This window comes from Vidua macroura, chromosome 6 (genome assembly GCF_024509145.1).
Source record: "Vidua macroura isolate BioBank_ID:100142 chromosome 6, ASM2450914v1, whole genome shotgun sequence".
Taxonomy (NCBI): Eukaryota; Metazoa; Chordata; class Aves; order Passeriformes; family Viduidae; genus Vidua; species Vidua macroura.
This window is the reverse complement of record NC_071576.1, coordinates 32,973,330-32,991,560: the sequence shown is the minus strand read 5'-3', so window position 1 is coordinate 32,991,560 and position 18,231 is coordinate 32,973,330. Positions and strand designations below refer to the sequence as shown.

General features: G+C 39.3%; 1 protein-coding gene across 2 annotated transcripts in view; it reads right to left on the bottom strand.

Moving 5' to 3' along the window:
* The window catches only part of ZFYVE26 (zinc finger FYVE-type containing 26), a 49,326-nt gene that overhangs the window by 27,879 nt on the left and 3,216 nt on the right, over positions 1 to 18,231 (bottom strand). For both annotated transcript variants that reach the window (XM_053979301.1, XM_053979303.1), the window contains exons 4-18: positions 16,400 to 16,952; positions 14,898 to 15,028; positions 13,916 to 14,080; positions 12,772 to 12,860; positions 12,336 to 12,496; positions 8,839 to 9,021; positions 7,588 to 8,241; positions 6,815 to 6,904; positions 6,045 to 6,113; positions 5,256 to 5,407; positions 3,763 to 3,961; positions 3,174 to 3,437; positions 2,872 to 2,991; positions 2,436 to 2,600; positions 1,318 to 1,545 (exon numbers count right to left, since the gene is read on the bottom strand). In XM_053979301.1, coding sequence (XP_053835276.1) covers positions 1,318 to 1,545; positions 2,436 to 2,600; positions 2,872 to 2,991; positions 3,174 to 3,437; positions 3,763 to 3,961; positions 5,256 to 5,407; positions 6,045 to 6,113; positions 6,815 to 6,904; positions 7,588 to 8,241; positions 8,839 to 9,021; positions 12,336 to 12,496; positions 12,772 to 12,860; positions 13,916 to 14,080; positions 14,898 to 15,028; positions 16,400 to 16,952 — 3,223 coding nt within the window. The remainder of the gene's footprint in view (positions 1 to 1,317; positions 1,546 to 2,435; positions 2,601 to 2,871; positions 2,992 to 3,173; positions 3,438 to 3,762; positions 3,962 to 5,255; positions 5,408 to 6,044; positions 6,114 to 6,814; positions 6,905 to 7,587; positions 8,242 to 8,838; positions 9,022 to 12,335; positions 12,497 to 12,771; positions 12,861 to 13,915; positions 14,081 to 14,897; positions 15,029 to 16,399; positions 16,953 to 18,231) is intronic.

Sequence of the window (18,231 nt, the reverse complement as noted above, 5' to 3'; positions counted from 1 at the left end):
ATAAATTTTAAGGCCCTGAGTCTAAACCACTTTACTAAATTCACAGAGTTCTAAATTCACATTAGAATGGTAAAATCCAGAATAAATTGCAAGGCATTTGTGATTATGATATGCCTCTCATTCTTGGCAACATTATGTTGGACATATTATCAAAACAGGTAGAGCAGAGATTCTTCATTCTTTAAGCAAGATCTAGGTTCAAACAGTTTAGCAACTCTACTTCAAACTTTCACCAAAATAGGTACTTGTGGTGAGAAGTAGAAAACATGCAGAATTATTTCCTGACAAGTCTCTGGATGTAGATTGGTGAGTCCATGCTCTATCAATGTCAGTTAGCAAGGGCAGAGGGAACTCACGGGTGTACAGGTACTTTTACAAAGGAGTGAAACCCTGGCCACAACTGCTGGAAAGCATTTATATCCACTACTGAGTTATGTCGAGTAACTTTGGACACTTTCTCCTAAGTTTACCTTTTCCTTTCATCTTCCAACACATTTTCCCCAAACTCACCCAGCCCTTGAATATTTTTATGCAATTTTTGGCTTTGGCAGGTAGCCAGTGAGGGCTAAATCATGTCCATACAGAAGTTACAGCTGGCATGGCAGTGACCTGAGCTGAACCAGCATGTCTGCAAACAGATCTCTGCCCTTTTTTCTTATCCTCTTGGGAAGGTATTCCCTGAAATCAGTACTGTGGTATTTTACATTAGTGCAGCTCAATCAGTGTCAACTTTGAAACACAGATAAGCATTTTTACTCCTAGCACAGTGAATTGTTCTGCTCTTCTGACAGCTTTATGTGCTGACGGTACATTCCTTTTCATGGACCATCATCTGCTATTCTATAAAAAAATTCTGCCTCATTACACCTCTGCATGGCCTTCTACACACTCTTTTCTTATCCCTGTGGAACAGTAGGGTGCTTGCTGCCTCTGAGGGAGCTGTAAGTTATACAGTGTGCTGATCCACCAGATGCAAAAATCAATCTTGCCTTAGAGGGGTAGTGCTAGGAATTTTTCGATTTCAAGGGCTGTTTGTTTTGTCTCCACTCTAAGTGGAGTGCAGAGTCTGGGTCAGTAGTCAGCATTCCTATTCTTATTTTCCCACTGACATCAACTATTTTCATGTGAGCTGTGGGTGGCCTAGGTATTGTGAAATAAAAGAAAAAGAAATGTAATCATCAGTTGAAATCAAAAGCACAGGCAGTAGGTACATTTGGCAAGGAACCATTTTTGCACAATTACTTTCCAGAATTAGGCCAGACTACACAGTCTGAGTATCTTCACCTAGGCTCAGATTTTCCAGCAGAAACCCCTCACCTAGCTCTGCATTCAAGCTTCGTAACACCACAGCAGCCAGCGTAGTGATGTAGTCAAGGAAGGCCTTCACAAAGTTTGTCTGCATGCTGTTCTCTGGCATGGTTTGGGTATGCTGGTCAAGAGTTTTCAGCAGGAGCTGTGTTTGGTTCCAAACCAGGTGCTTCTCCAGCTCCATCGGTTTGAGAGAGCCCTGCTCCACCAAGGTGCCAAGCAGGCTCCCTTTAGAGTCTGGTTTAAGAGAACAGACAAGATTCAAGGATGAAATGTCAAGAAGAAAGGAGACAGGGAGGTGGGGGAGAAAGAGAGAGACATGCTTTAGCTTTATTTCCTCTCTGCAATTAGATCTCAGCATCAGCATTATAATTTAACTGAAAGCAAGGGAAATTTTTACTGTAAGCATTATAATTCAATTGAAACCAAGAGAAATTTTCACAGCAGAATAAAACTATAGTTCATCTAAATTGGTAACTATGGCTCTGAGAAGTTAGAACTATATTAAGGCAGACCTAAAATATATCTAGTTCTGTGTCATTCACATTTATTCTAAAACACAGGTGCTGACCAATCCTTGAGCTCCATAACATTTAGCTCTTAGAGCACTCCTAGATTTTTGCTCATTAAATATTTTAAGAACACCAAAGAGATTTGGTAAATAGAAGATAAATACCAGTGCTATATAATTAAGAGAGCTGTAAGAAAAAGCAACTGTGGAAAAGATGTTTTATGACAGTCCTATGAAAATTGGAAGGTATTATGATATTACAAAGGTTTTGTAAGCTTATCTCCATTTTGTTACTTTAAAAAAAGAGAAAAAAGCAAGATTAAGAATATACCTAATTATCTATAAAGTGCCATGTTAAAACACACTTAAAAGAATTCCTTGCTAGGACTGCATAGAAATAGAACAAATAACCTCTCTGACAAGTTCAGAATTTTAGCTGTGAAAAGAAATGTAAGAATTACAGATAAATTTTACCCTTTGCATTTACAATTTTTAAAATACATATTTCTGCATATGTCAAAGAGCATTATTACTAGGTTTACTGCTCTCTGGAAAGGCCAAAGCAAAAATTGAGATCCATACATCAATCAGTCTTTATGTTCACAAAATAACTCACCCACAGAACGTTCAACACATGTCAGTGCTTTTAGGATATGATCCAGGTTTTGTGATAAAACAATTTCATTAGTAATACTTTCTTCAGTCAAGGCCGGGTAGCAAGCTTGCAGAAGATCTACAATACTGCATCGAAAATGACTCCCTGTTTTCTCATCGGATACCTCTACAAAGAGGGAGAAAAAAACCAGCAACTATAACAAAGACACAAGTATTTTTTGCATAGAAGAAGGCCCACAAAACCAGAAATGTATGATAATACAAAAAAGCAGAGCATTTCCAATTATTCAGAATTGAACTCGGATCACATCCCCCTCACCTTTTCTGTTATAAATACTAAGCTAAAACATGGAAAGTTCAAATCTACATTGCAACAGAAGACAAGAATTTGATTTAAGCACATTTCAAGAGAAAGCCTTATTGGCAAAGCATACTACCTGGTCTGGATTGACCTTGTGACGTGCAGGAATAGTTGAGAATTTTACTTATTTGCTGGAGAACTGCTGGAAAACCCTTTACACCTTCAGAGCGCAGTAAAACAAAGTCAGGTCGGTGGCCTGGAATAGTCATTGTGCAAAGGGAGACAAAATCAAAGTTAGGAGTGGAAAAAAGAGACACTAACATAAAAGCACGAAATGAGATTTAATGAAGGTTTGGGTGTTAGCACAAACAACACAGCAGAGAGAGGCATTTTCTGTTCCCAGGCCCATGCTGATAAACATAAAAATCAAAAGCCTACCCCGAGTTTCAAGGCTGTTGTAGAGTCTTCTTTCTGCTGTCTCCAGAAGCTGTTTGCACGTCTTCCAAAGATGGCACTGAGTACAAGCTAGGTCAAACGCTGCCATTGCTGAAGGACTGAGGTCCTCAAGGACTTCTCGCAGAGGATCAGTATGCTCCAGCTGGATGTTCCTGACCCAGAAGTTTTCTTGAAGAGTAGGGGCAAGACTTCCAGAAGTTGCAAGCAATTTATCAGTAACATCCGAGATGGAATAAAATACCATACCTACAGGTGTCATCAAAAACACACAATCACTGGTTAACAGCACAATTAGATCAGATCCAGCAATGGGTACCTATTTTTTAATCCTTATAGAAAATAATTCCATATGTGGCCTGCTTCATGGACCAATCAATTACTGTAGAATGGATGCAACTAAGTGGGCATCAACAGCAAATTTTCAGCATTCATAGTCTCTTTCTAACTCAAAGAATCACCACTTACTCTTCTGAACAAACACTACCCTCATTTTGACATTATTCAAGTTGCTTTCTCATATTTTTCACTTCTCCCCAACCCTTTACGAGAACTCAAAAAGCCCAGTCCTTACCAGCAGCTGCTGCATTCCCAATAGCTTGCAGTGTTGAACGGCCACTGCCAGATTTCCTGATGCCTCCAGTGCCATCTGATGCTTGATTCTCAATATTGTGCTCCACTCTTGCCATTTCTCGTACTGCCTCTTGGTAACGCTCCATAAAAACCAATTCACCATAGCAAGGGGAAGTCTCCAGATTAAACATCAAAGCCACCTTTCAAAAATAACAATAGATGTAAATACAGAGCGTGTCAATTGAAGCTTTCAAAGGTTGAGGAGCTTGGGGGGGGGGGGCTTTAGAGGAGACAAAGGAATAAAACGAATACTTTAACTGAAAAACATCTCCACAGACATAATAGCTGAAATGGTGGGAAACTAGAGAGTTTTAAGTGCCTGAAAAAAAAAGACCCTCAGAGATGTTTTTCAACTATTATTATAAAGCTTACCTATTATTTGCTGCAGGACTAGGGCTAAATTAATTTTCATAACACACACCTTTCAGAATGACTCTTCATAATTTTAATACACTATGTAATAAGAGATATCTATCAAGTTTGCCTCCATCTTATTCAGCAAGGAATACCTTCTCAAAACTTAAACACAGAGAAGCTAAGCAGAGCTATGCATGAAACTAACAACCAACCAACCTATTATGAAATGAACAGCAGAATACAAACCAATTTTGAATGCTTTCTCACTGGTGATGCTGAAAATTCAGGCAACAAAGCAAAACAAAATACTCCTTTGGCCTTTTAAGTAGGGAAAAGATGAAGTGGCATGCCTAGAATCAAACAGATCTAAGTGGCTGAGTAGTAACCTGATGTTAATGCAATGTTTAAATGGTATGAACTGCTCCAGTATGGCTATCCAAAACTCAGCCAAGTCACAGTTTTGACAGAAGATCCACTCATTGATGCACCTCAAGATATTTTTTCAGAGCATCAGCTCAAAAGCCACACAAAGAAAGATATGCACAGCTGTGAGGAAGCAAAGAATCACATATGCAAACTGTCAATTTTCAAGTCCTTCTGCCTGTTTTCAGTACCACAAATTTAGTCTCAAAACATACTTCCTTCAAATGAAAGTAATCAGTGCTCTGGGTAAGGAACACCTTTGCATGTTTCTACCAGGGTTAGAACACCTTTGCATGTTTCTACCAAGCAGAAGAGTGTCATGGTTTTGAAAAACTGATTACATAAAGCAGTTCAGATGCTGCTTTCTCATGAGACTTCACATGAGCTCTGTGTTCTTCAGTCAGTTGAAACACTATGCTTGACTAGCTCTCATCAAACATTTGCATGCTTTGAGAACCCAGGTGTAGAGAAAGCATTTTTACATAACAAAGCAGAAAAAAACCAGCATCTGTGGGATGTTGGTTTGGAATATCTTTGTTCCTTCCACTTGCTTCTACTTCTGAAGTGATCCCTTCACTTGGAAGCCCTATGTTTGCTAAATACAGAAGAAGCAGGAATTTCATTCAAAAATGGAAATACATGCATCTTATTTACCTGGTGGGCTTCCACAAAGTTCCCTCTCAAAACACAAGAAACTAACAGTGATTCTGGTGGGGAAAGCATCATAGGAATGAGGGAGTTCTGCTGATGTGGTCTTGCCCTGCTTTCCAAATCACTCAAGCCAGACACACTACTGGTACTTCCCTCTGCAAGACAGAATTAATCAGTATACTATTAGGGAAAACACATTTCATCAAATGACAGCCACCTAGCAGATAACAGCATTTCACATATTTAACACAAAAATACAGGACCAGAGTTGCAAGCAAGTTTTAGGGTTAAGAAGTCAACACAAACATCCTGTTAAAAATTCTCATAACATTTCACTATTTGGTCAGAATTTGCAGTTTGGATCTCATCCCCATGTAACACTTTTCAGCAGCTACATAACATGCACACAGTGCTAGGCACTTGTTCAGTATGGATCAAGGGAGAAGTCTAAAGCATCTGACCTATTAGATCAGTCCAGCATGCCTAAGCATGTCTTAGCTTACATGACTATCAGTTCATTAGCTTTTTTCATGGTTTGCAGATCACTACATTGCTTGCATATTGTTTCCTGCAAGTCCAAGATATCAAGAAAAACCTTATTCTCTTACTCCAGAAGAAGACACATGTGCTATTCTGACTACAAGAGAGTCATCCAAAAATGAGAAGCGAAATGAGAAGCGAAAAGATATTATTCTGTCCTGCACAGAGCAGTAATTCACATTAACTACTCAAGCAAATTCTTCATCATACACAGTGAAAAGACAAATAAATACTACTTCTGTGGCTTATTACCTGAGGTACTGGTGCTTAGCTCGCTACTTGTGCTTTCTAGTGATGGACTGGAAGTTCCCTCTTTCCCCTCTAAAATGGAAACAAATCAAAATCAGCACATGAAATGCACTTTTCCTAGACAAGGTAATTAAAACCTATTGCAAATAACAGATTTAGCAACCTCAAAGGATCTTCAAGAGTATCTCATAAATGAGCCACCACTGATATCTATGACAAATGCAAAAACTGCTGATTTGAAGAAAATGCTAGGCTAAGACTATGCTGGGTGGCCCATCAGTGACTCACATCACATACTTCAAAGCTTCTTATTTTGGAACATTCCACTCCAAAACCAGACATACCTTTCAAAGGCTAAATAGAAAAAAGGTGAGGAACACAACTTTCTCCTAAGGCTGCCAATTTATGCCACAGATTCCTGTTAATTCACATCCTAGATAATACCACAACAGGAATGAAAATATACTGAACAGTCATGGGACATAGTGGAGAAAGGGAAAGATTAGTACTGTAGTGAAGTTCTCCCCACCCCAAATCAGACTTGACTGGAAGCAGTTATTCTTCTTGGAAGAATTTATTTGTGTAGATGAGCTTTAGAAAACAACCTCAATCCAAGTGGAACTGGACTGACACTTCAAACCACTTAGAAAACTAAAGGAAATAAATCTAGTTCTCTACTCCTAGGTCATGAAATCTAATTGCATTCAGCTATGAGCTCAGCAAAATTATGCCCATTTCAGAAGTGCCTTCTCGAAAACACTTTTTCAACCCACCTGTCTTGTACCTCCGATATCTACTTCGTTTCTTAAAGCTGGAGCACCTGATTAAAGAGCAATATCTCCTGGAGGCTGCAAGCTGATGTTCTGTGAAATATTCAAACAGAAACATTACCAAGTAGTTTTATAGAGGGAGACTTGAAAAACAGTTGAACACAAGTTTGGAAACTTGCAATATTTAAGGTCCAGACTTCCAAGTCTTTCTTGGAGCTTACATAGTCTGAGATACACAATAAGCTACATATGATACAACACAAAATCTCGTATCAACAGAGCTAACAAGTTATGGGCTATGGAGAAGAGTGGGAAACAGGTTCCTGAGTGTGTTGTTCAAGCTACTTCAACAATCATCCAGAATAATACAACTTCCTCTGCTACAAGTTCCTAACATGTTTCCAGACTAGGCTAAATCAACACCGTCCATGAACAAACTGAGACTATTTGGCTTGCACTGGATCCAACACCACCATGTCCCTTCATATCATTGCACTGTGACTTGTGACAAAGGGGTGGGACAAAGGCAAACAGAAGCAATGCATCCACAAAGGGGAGGGAAATGAGAAAATGACCCAAACTTTCTGATTAGAATAGAGATCACTTCTGTTGGAAAATGGTGCAAGCACCAGGTGGTCTCCAAGCAGGTCACTCTGTCAGTATCTGCCAAAATGTGCTCCCACAGTAAGATGCTCACAGAATTTAGCCTTGAGATCACTGTCTGGACAGCTGTAGGCTGTCCAGGCATATCAGAAAGTGCCAAATACAAAGCCTACCTGCATTATCGTTACTCATCACCACTTTGTATCGCCAGTGAGCTTCAGAAAGGTATTTGGAAAACTGTAACACGCGACTTCCAAAGGCATCTCTGCTTGCAGAAAGATTCAAGCACTCAACAAGCTCCAGTTCTTCACGAAGCACATTACTGGAGTCCCATGGGAGAGAACTCTGAATTTCTTCCAAGTGGTTGAGAAGCAATGTGAGGAAGGCCTCCATAGCCACATCATCCACTAAAAATCCAGTAACACCACTGGTGAAGTGTTTCAGATCCAGGCAGCTTGGCTTAGAGGTTTCACAGCTTTTGCCATCTAACACAGAGTCACAAAGATCTCGGGTATCTGCGTGAACTGTTTGTGCAGCCTGCAGATGCTTCTTTGATTTTTTTTCAGCCTCTGTTAGGTGTTGTGGACTTTGTGAGGTGGAAGATAGCCGATTATCACTGCCTTCTACACTCAGAGTAGCACTCTTTTTGTCAAGGTCTTCATCGTCTGTATAGTCCTCAGGTAGAGGAGTTTCAGTACAGAGGTCATTATAGGAAATGAAAAACAAGGAGAAAATATTCTCCAAAACCTCCAGGCGCAGAGGAATGGGAAGACTACTTAAGAACTGCTGACACATCACAATGTACTGAGGAAATACTGAAGAGCAATCTGTACAATTTAAAAAAAAAAAAATAAAGAACATTTACTACATTTTTCAGGGATTCCTTGCGCCAACTTGTGCCTTTTAAGAAAATCCCAGAAGAGAAAATTAGCCCAGTGGCTCAGACCCAATCATCCCTCCAAAAATCAAGTAAATATACGTCCAACATTTTATTTTTAGGAAGGCAGTGTGCCTCCTCCCTCTGAGCAATGCCAATTATCGCTTTGTTCAATGATGTGCAAATTCAGATTCCACCAATTCTAGCCATTAAACCAGTTTCAGCTCTGGGAAATCATAAGCTCTTACAAAATTATCTGTCACTACAACCCTATGTCTAGCATCACTTCCTTTTAGCAGTGTATTTTTTGTACAATTGCCTTAAATGTTTTAAAGCAAGGCTGGTAGCTTATTCATATCTATTATTACTAAAGATAACACCTCAAAGAAATACCATTATACTTGCTTGCAAAGCATCCATAGCCCACTGAATAAAATACCATATATACACAGGGTGCAATGTTATCCCAATACTAAGTGATAATTCAGATCTCAGCAATTGCATGGAGAAGCACACGTTACTGAAACTGAGAAAAGTGGCCAATCACCTGCTGGTTCTCCAGAAGCTGCATCCTCAGGGATATCACCAAGAAGGCTGTGTACACAATCCTTGCACTTGGCATGCCTGTGTGAATTCACACAGAGAGCATAGATTGCATACTTCATGGCACAGAACGCTCGGAAGAGTGCCAGGTTGCGCTGCTGACTCAGGGTGTTAGGGAGTGTGGCTGCTGTGGAGGGAAATCAGGGCAGTGAGGGGATAGGAGGTAAACAAGAAAACAAGTTAATTTTCTCCTGCAGTTCCTGCACAGCAATATTTATCCAGTCTTTCTTCTCCAGTGCTGTTTTTGTCTCAGCTTTGATCTATCTCACTGTTACTTTTGGAAAAAAAGCCCAAACAAGCCAACCCACAACAGATGGGCACAGAAAAGTCAGGTCTGGATCCCCTTCTAAAAATGAAATTTTCTGTGAACTTGTGTAGCAGCACCTGACTACAGCATAGAAAGACCAAAATCCTTCACAATGATTCTCATTAGCAGTGTGTGCTTAAGCTGTACTGCTGCATTTACAAGAGAGGGGCAAATCCTGCTTCATTTCAGCCTCTTAGAATTCTGTGTTATAGTACACAGTAGATGAGTAGGGAAACAGTGTAGACAGGCTATGACTGTAGTAAGAATAGAGTACCACCACCTCTTCAGATTTGTACTAATAAATAGATATCATGGTTGATTCACAGTGGCTGGCACAATAGACCAAATAGATTCACAATAGACCAAATACTATCTGCAACTGACTAGAGAAGAAGTACAGTCCCATCATTTCCTTCACACATTTATGATAAAGGCAAACTAAAGAAGTACTGCACCCACTTCTCCTCCCCTTCAGGTTTTTTTTGAGGAAAGGTATCATGTGCCAGAGACATGATCCCTTCTCAGTACAACAGAACAGGACAGCTGCAAATTGTAAAAATCATATCATCATCATCCCCTTCACCCAGGAACACAATATAGTGTCATATATTCTGTTATGCTGAGTTTAGATTAATTATCCATCTACTATAAAAAGGTTAAAAGAGCCCTACAAAAAAAGAAAGAAAAAAAAAGCCCTGACAACCACACACAATGTTAAATTAGTGCTTAGAATTCACTGTCCTGAATTCTTACACAAGTGATAAATTATCCCTCTACCTGCTGTCAAGCAGGAAAAGCATTTGCCAAGTTACTTTTTTAAACAAAGCACAGGTACAAAGCACGATGTACTGACAACATCCATATCCAGATTCTGGAATTGAACAGAATTACCTAACCTAAAAACTGTTTCAGCACTGTCCTCTGCAAAGTTTGAGCACAATTGCAAAGAAAAGCACTAGCCTGAACTCTTCTGAAAACTACAGAACAGCCAAAGCAAAAGGACTGATAGCACAAACAGTTGGAAACACTTATTCCCTATCATTGCCATTCTAAACAGTGACAGTGATGGAAAATATAATGTAGATAGCAGACCGAACTGAGGAGACATCCACATGTGAATCCTCTGGAGAACCTACACAGCCATTGAAATTCTACTGTTGCCCAGAAGCTCTACACTAATATATAAACACTCAAGTACCTCTCAACACCACTGCCTTAAGAGGACTTCAGGCAGGTAAAGTCACAAGTTTGATAAATACAATACTCTGGAAAAGAGAAATAGTTAGCTGGAGATACTGTGACAGATATTGGTAATCAAAAGTAAGTTTAATACACTTTTTCCTCACATGTGGAAAAACTTGGATGCAGTGAGTTGAGTCTGTCAGTATTTGTACCTAAACCAATCCTTTTCCCTATACCTATACTTTCCTTAAACCAATACTGAAGAACAATCCTTTAACTAATAGCACTGTTTCTCCTATGCAGAAATACTAATACCTTCTTCTTGAATACTGTAACTCATGAAGAAATTGCTGCTCACCATGACTAATCAAAACCAGTGTTGTGCACAAACTGAGCTCAACTGTTTACCACTACCCTGGCTTCACTACTGCAGCTGACAGATATGTAGTAAAAAGAAGGGCAAGAAGGGGAAGCATGTGGGGTGATGGGAGAAAAGGCCTGTTAACACTACTACATCTGACAAAACAAAAGTTTATGATGCCTCTCTTCCCTTTAAGGCTCAAAATAGATTATTTTAAAGCAGATTCTATTAAGATGTGCTTATATAGAATCATCTGAATTCTGCAATAATTGCTGAATTGAAAAGAGAAGGAGGATTTGTCTTCCATTAATTATTTCTATAAATTATTGCAACATGAAAAAAAGAAGAGAAACTGCAGCTAGAGCTCTTTTGCTATAGTCATGCAACTCCCAGAAGATATGATGGGACTGCTTCTTCCTGTTTTTGACAGGCTTTGACAGAATTTAAGCAGAAAATAATTAAAATGTAAGAACTGTTTAAAAAACGACACAATACCAGCAACAACAACACTATTTTAGAAAGTAGGACATTGAAAACAAGGATCTATATCTATCTACATCTTTTAAGATTATTCAAGACAAGTGTCATGATAATTTTAACACCAAAAGCTGTAGAAGTAGGAATAGAAATCAACATCACAACAGCATGATATGGAAGGAGAGAAACCTGCTTCTCACAAGGTAATCTGGAAAAATCTGTGCAAGATCCATCACTGAAAGCTCTCCATGCAACTCAGGTTGCAATTACACAGTCCAAATTCACAAACATAAAAGAAATATTTAGAAAATAAATATTTTAGCTTCTTAGATTCTAATACATGCAGGAAAAGAGAACTTCTGTATCATTATTAAGAGTCCCTATCAAAAAACAGCTTTAAAATTGCAGCAGCTGAACCTGGACACAGGCTGCAATCAAAAGTGTGTCCAAAGAGAATCAATTGTAAGCAATCCAAAGTGTTTAGCAGTTGCAGGTATTTTAGGCACCCAACTGGAACATGTGAAGATGAGAGAAGTGAGGCAAGAGTGATGTAAACACAGGTTGTAGCTAAGTCTTAGTGATTTAAATACTAAATTTAAATTTGGTAACAGTTAATATCAGAATTTTAAAAAACCACTTTTTATCTCTTTCAAAAATGAAGATGTTGTAGTACAAGATATTGTCAATTTCATCTGTTTTTTCTCTTTGATTTTCAATTAAAGTGCAGTGAAATACAAACCATACATTTCCTTTTCAAACTAAACACGTTACAGAGTACAGAAGTTACAATGAGCAACATATATCATGAGCATGTGCAAAGTCTTGTTACCATCTTAAAAAAGATGGCAAGAGCCTCTTGAAAAAGCTCTTTCAGAGATCTGTCCTTCTGAGATCAAAGTGATCTCACAACTCCTTCTTGAAAGACAATTTACTCCCCAAAAGGTTTCTAAAATAATTTCCACATGCTCTCTATATTTCTTCCACAAAACAGCTAGTAACTGGTATCTTCCACAGTTAAGAAGCAGGTCAAGAGAACAAATCCTGGCAGAAGTACTGAACATACATCCTCAATGGATTGTGAGTTTTCTGTGTTCTCACAACCCTACACATTTACCCTGCATCTGCTGGTCTCTAGCAGGAACTTTTTGAAGAAGCTCAATAACATCATCTTCATTCAGGGCCACAAGATTGGTGAGATGATGCAGAGAATACACCGCAGTGTGGCAATCCAGATTGTGCAAGTGTTGCAACAGAACCTTCCTTGGGACAGTAATACTACAAGAGAGAACAAAGAGGTGGCACAGATTTAAGTCTCAGTCACGTCAAAAGACACAACTCCCACTCTAATTCTGATTGAGCCCAACTACTGCAATTAAAAAGAGAAAGAAAGAGCCTAACTGCAACCCATGAGAAATTTCGAGAGCTTGTATATACAGTCACTATTATATGATTAGCCAAGAAAATAGAGCCTTCTCTATCTGCATGCATAAGCTGACTTAACAGGTAGATTTGGCAACACGGTTCGGAAAAAGTCCTTCTGATCATTTTACCTGTTTTGCTGCATGCACCATTCAAGAACTTCCACATGAGTCCACAGCCCATCACAAAAATCTTTCAATACTGAATCATTGCACAGATCCTACATGGAAAGACAAATGAAAGAATCTCATTACAACAAATCCCCCATCCAGACAGCAGAACCAAGCTTGTTTCACACATGCTTGTTTGCAAGACTTCTTTACCTAGTAATAAATTTCAAATACAGGAAACTGCCAGATTAATCACAAAGACAGGAAAGGAGGGCTATTCTGACAGAACATAAAAGTCAGTCAGTCTCCCCTTGACACATATACAGAACATAGAAAGGTGGCTACCTTCCTTTTCAAGAATAGCTTATGAAATGCAAATCAATGCTTCTTAGTAACAGTCTAAATGTAATCTCTAGAACTAATCATGTACTTGAAAGATTATATACTGGGTAGCAGATGGTTATTCTCCTTTCCTATGTGCTTTTCTACTACAGATGACTGCCTGCTAAAATCAGATCTATGAGTTTAGCTTCAGCTTAGGTCTGCACTGTGACCCAGCAGTACAAGGCTCCTCATCTCCCCACGTCTGACATCTAAGCCAGCCAGCAGGCATCATCTGAAGTGCAACTACACCTTCAGAGCTGGAACCTCGTATCTTTTGCATAAATGAAGACTGCCTACAAACAAGGTAGATCTTTTGCTCACAGCTCTTGTAATTTATCATTTTGCTTTGAGAATGAGTATGGGGAATTTCCAAGCTACCCTGTTGTTAAGTTCAGGCCTGAATTAGTCAGGGATGACTCACTGAAGGAAATTACATTAAAGAAAGATGCCCCAGCTCTTTTCAAAACTAATCAACAACCATTGCTGTCCTTTCTCTTTATGCTGCTCAAGTTAACAGCAGAGGCAGTTTATGAGTTTATGCAAGAGAAACTTTCAGTCTCCTTTGCAGTCATACTGTCTTCACAGCCAAGAAATCAAAAGAAAGGCAAGTGTCCCTATATAATGTTACCTGTATACAACTGTAATATCTTAGCTTTTTCAATTCAATTTGAGGAAGACTGACATTCTCACTGAAAACTCCCCAGTTTCACTTGTTCTTGCAAACAAATTGCATTATTTGGACTCAGACTGGGAAACTGCTGCTTGCTTTCTGCTGATTTACCTGAGTTTTGTGTAGAGTCCATAGCAATGCTTTTGCTGATTCCAAGCTTTGACAATGAGTCCATCCTAACAACACCAAGAGGCGGCTAAGGGGGTTGAATTCTCTCCTCAACAAGCTCTTCAGGCCCGAGTAGTCTTCTCTTTTTAGTAAAGCTAATGCAGTCACCTAGAAAATAAAAGAAAGAAGCATTAATTTTTCCAAAATGTGGAGAGCCATAATGCCTGGCAGACTATGTAAGCAAGTAGCCATTTCAATATCAACTTCATTAAAATAGTGAAGTTCTGCACTGAGAACTTCCCTAAACTTATACTGGCCAAGCCATCAGGATACTCATTAGTAAAGATGGCGTGAGGAAAAACCACCATTTTTCAAATGCTTACTGCATAGCCAACTCACATTCCACTCTACACTATCTTGGCATTCCTTCTATTTATTATATTTCTGCCAAGGACCTAATGTAAAAGACTCCAACAAGCACATTATGCAAAAGTTGAAATATGCTCAACCTTAAAAACCTCACACTTTAACAGTGACCACCTGCCTGTATTCTGTTTCTTTTATCCATGTACCTACATAAAAATCAATTAATTCATAACAGACTATTTTCACCACAAATTTTACCGTGCAAACTATTCTCAATGCCCCAAGTCTACCAGCATTAGAAAGCAACAAGTTCAACATCATGAAGTAAATTGTCTATCCAACAAAACTACAAGCAGAAAATGAGACTTCTTAAACCCTAAAGATTTAATCTTCTTCTTCAGTCTGCATGCAGATAAGCTTTTCCAAAAATCTCACCACTTTTATTGCACTGCTGCAAACAGGGGAGTTATCACCATTACCTCCCTGCTATTATTAGTCATCACCCCTGGCAAACACTATTTGAATACAAAATGCTTCTGTGCACCACTGAGATATGTTCAACACAAGGACTGACTTTAGACTCCATTGGGTTTCCCTGTTAATAATTTTATGCCTGTACCAGAATCTGTTCCAGAAAGTGCTTGCTGCTGCTCAAGCAGTAGAAATAGGTTGTCTTCCAAGAAGGAGCTTCTTTGGGATCTGAGAACAAACTCATCACAGTTTGCTCTGTATCCAGCTGCTCAGATGAACCTAAAAACATCACAACAAGATTACCTTCCAGTAGAGAGGGATACCCCTGAGAGAATCATAATTGCTGTTATTTTAAACTGAGAAACACTCAATATTTCCTCAAACACTAACCAGCTGTTACATATTACTACTGGGTAACAGGAAGACCAAGCAAAGAAATTTGACAGAGGTCAAACAGAAAACCAGAAAAACTGTATCAACAATCATTAACATAGCAAAAGCCTGCTGAGCACGCAGGTTGTTTGCACCACCTCAGTTCACACTGCCTGACTTTCTTCAGCCATGCACACCCTTATCTGTCAGCTACACGAATTCTCACTTGTGCTCAAGACGCTGCACTACTCTGCAGGGCTTTAGCAAAGACTTACCCAGCACTGGAACTTCTTAGATCTGTGCAAAGTGAGACCCAAACTACTCCCAATGAGAGTGAAGGTATGTGGATCTCAATTTCTCTTTCCCCATGAGGAAGCACTAACTATAGTTATTATCAGAATTTCTAGAGTCTGCCACACCAGCCTGAGCTTCCCCTTCAGCCATCCCTGAGTGAAAGGAGAAGTGAGGATACAGACCCCACTGACTTACACCACAGTGAACAGAGGGTGAGCAAAAGAGGGTAGGTAGGCATTCTAGCTTTTTCGTCCTTGCCACTTCACTGACAAGGTCATGGGCATCACTTGCCTTTCAGCTTCAGCTGAGATCCTCAAAGAATCACAGAATATGTTGAACTGGAAGAGACCTATCAGGATGATCCAGTTACAACTAAATGTACCACTCTCAGCAGCTGGACAGAGGCTGTGAAGCCACGGTTGGTACAAAACCAACTGCTGGGCTCTGGCAAGTGAGCAGGTATCAAAGTGCATCTTCTCTCCTGCTGGGGTATCACCCTTCTTGACAGCTCCTTCCACTTTCATAAGTTTTCTTTTCCAGTATTAAGGGGTTTGCACATTTTGGGATTACTGAAGTGACTGAACTGCTACTGGCCAGAAATGGAACATACTCCAATACAGACAACCCTGAGTTGGAGGTGAACAAATAAAAACTGTATACATATGGAGTAGCAAACTTCAAGTTACAAGCAAGATTTTCATCAAGAGAAATACTAAGCAGATTAAAATAGAGAACAACAAGGTGTGGTAAAGGAAGCGATCACAAAACACATCATAGACTGCAGAAATGTAGGAGAGAGAACCAGCGTTCCTATGCCAATTCTTTGCTTAAAGGATCATTTTAGCCTTATTTTTCTACAGACTCCATGGTTTGTTAAGGTACCTTAGCAAGAGCACTGCCTGACTTCTTGACTACTTTGTCTGTTTAATGCCTTAACGGTTTTGTTAAACAGGAGATTAGTAGAAAGCAAAAAGTGAAACAAACCTTTTTGTATTGATTTTGACAACAAAAACTTTTCTCTTGTTCTTTCTGTGAGAACACTGCTATAGAGGCTTAGCAGGCCATGGCTCTGTTTCCTCAGCATACAGTTTAGTAGCTTCTCTTCCCTCAGTGGGCTCCCCTCAGCCCAGCATACATCCAAGAGCTCCCTGAATAAGTGCTTTATTTCATCTGCTTGATGCTCCACCTCAAAAGTCACAATACTGAGAGCAGCATAAATTGTATCTACTAGTTCTCTTTTATCTAGTTCAGCTGAAAGCTCAGAACTGCTCTGAAGCCTCTGCAGAGATTTCAAGGAGTCACAAAGAAACTCGATGAAGATGTTTTGTAGAGAGCGATATTGCTGGAGTGAGGAGCTGTGTGTGCCTTGCTCCCCCTGGAAGAACTCCAGCAGGGCTTTTGCCCTCTGGGGAGCCCGCAGCAAAAGCTTCCGGAGAGCTGAAACAACATCCAAACTGAACTTGTGAGAACAGTCATCTCTTCTTTTGCTGTCTGTGATGGGCTTGTTCTGTGTGCACTCAAATGCTTCAAACAGTTCCTGGTAGGAAAATAATAAAAGAGTAAGCCTTTTAGACTACATTAATATATGAAATTAATTATTTAAAAAATAGAAGAAACTTGAAAGCAAGCAGATAAATCAATTTAGAAACACCATACTACTAAAGAAATCCACTAATAATGGTCCACCTTGTCCAATATCTTTCCTAGAAGAGTGGATATGCCTGAATATGTAACAAAATACAAAGAATCCTGTAAAACACAAGTACACTATGAAGACCACATACAAGCAAGGAACCAAAGCAGTCCCTATGGGATGGCTGAAGCACTGCCATATTCTACCTCTAAGCAATATCCTAATGTAACTGCATCTTGATAGGTCTATAAGAGCATAATGATGTGTGGGTTTTTTTTTTCATCCTACTTTTCCAGATTTGTACCATTTATCCACCAACTGTATCATCCTGATCAATTTTTAAAATCTGATTAAAACTGGTCAACAGATTCAGAAGCAATCTCACAGACTTTGTTTAAGCAACAATGATTTTTCTACCTATCAGAAGCAAACCTACAATCTCAGAACCGGGAAGAGGAAAACAAACAAAAAATCCTAATTAACCCACCCAATAAGAGTTGGGAAGGTGAGGGACAAGCCAGTTGAATAGCACCCAAGCAGCACTTTTGGCACTCCTGGAATTACGTGAGTGCTGCCCTTGGCTCAAAGAGACATCTCAGAGATTACATAGGGGAGAGGTGGTTGGTGTGCACAAAGAATGAGAACAGAAAGCAAGACCACAATACGTTTTTTTAGTATTATTTGCTGGATCAAAACGTAACTCTACCTACCAACATGTCTCTGACAGAAATTGTGACAAAGATACGAGATTGTTGAATCTCATGTTTCTGTGCAACACTGGTGGACAGTGTGGACAATGGTGGAATCACTCATGACCTCAGAGGTGAGACAGTAACACACACAGACTTCATTATTCATTAACATACTTCAAGCAGATTTATTTTAATGAACATTTAGGTTTACTTTGCTTGCTTTCATCCTGTAATTGCTTATTCGGTATCCTTAGTGAAATACTGAACAACTTTTCCTAAGCTGAAATAGCCCCTGAACATAGTAAATTTTCCTTTTCCTCCCTGAACATAGTAAGTTTTCCTTTTCCTCTTAAAATACAGACAAACCAAAGAAGAGTATCTTTAAGGAGTTAGAATCTGTAGGACTAGAAGCAACATCTTATGACATTTCACACACCACATCAGATCCAAAACTGTTGCAACTAACATCACATAAGGACAGTTCTACAACT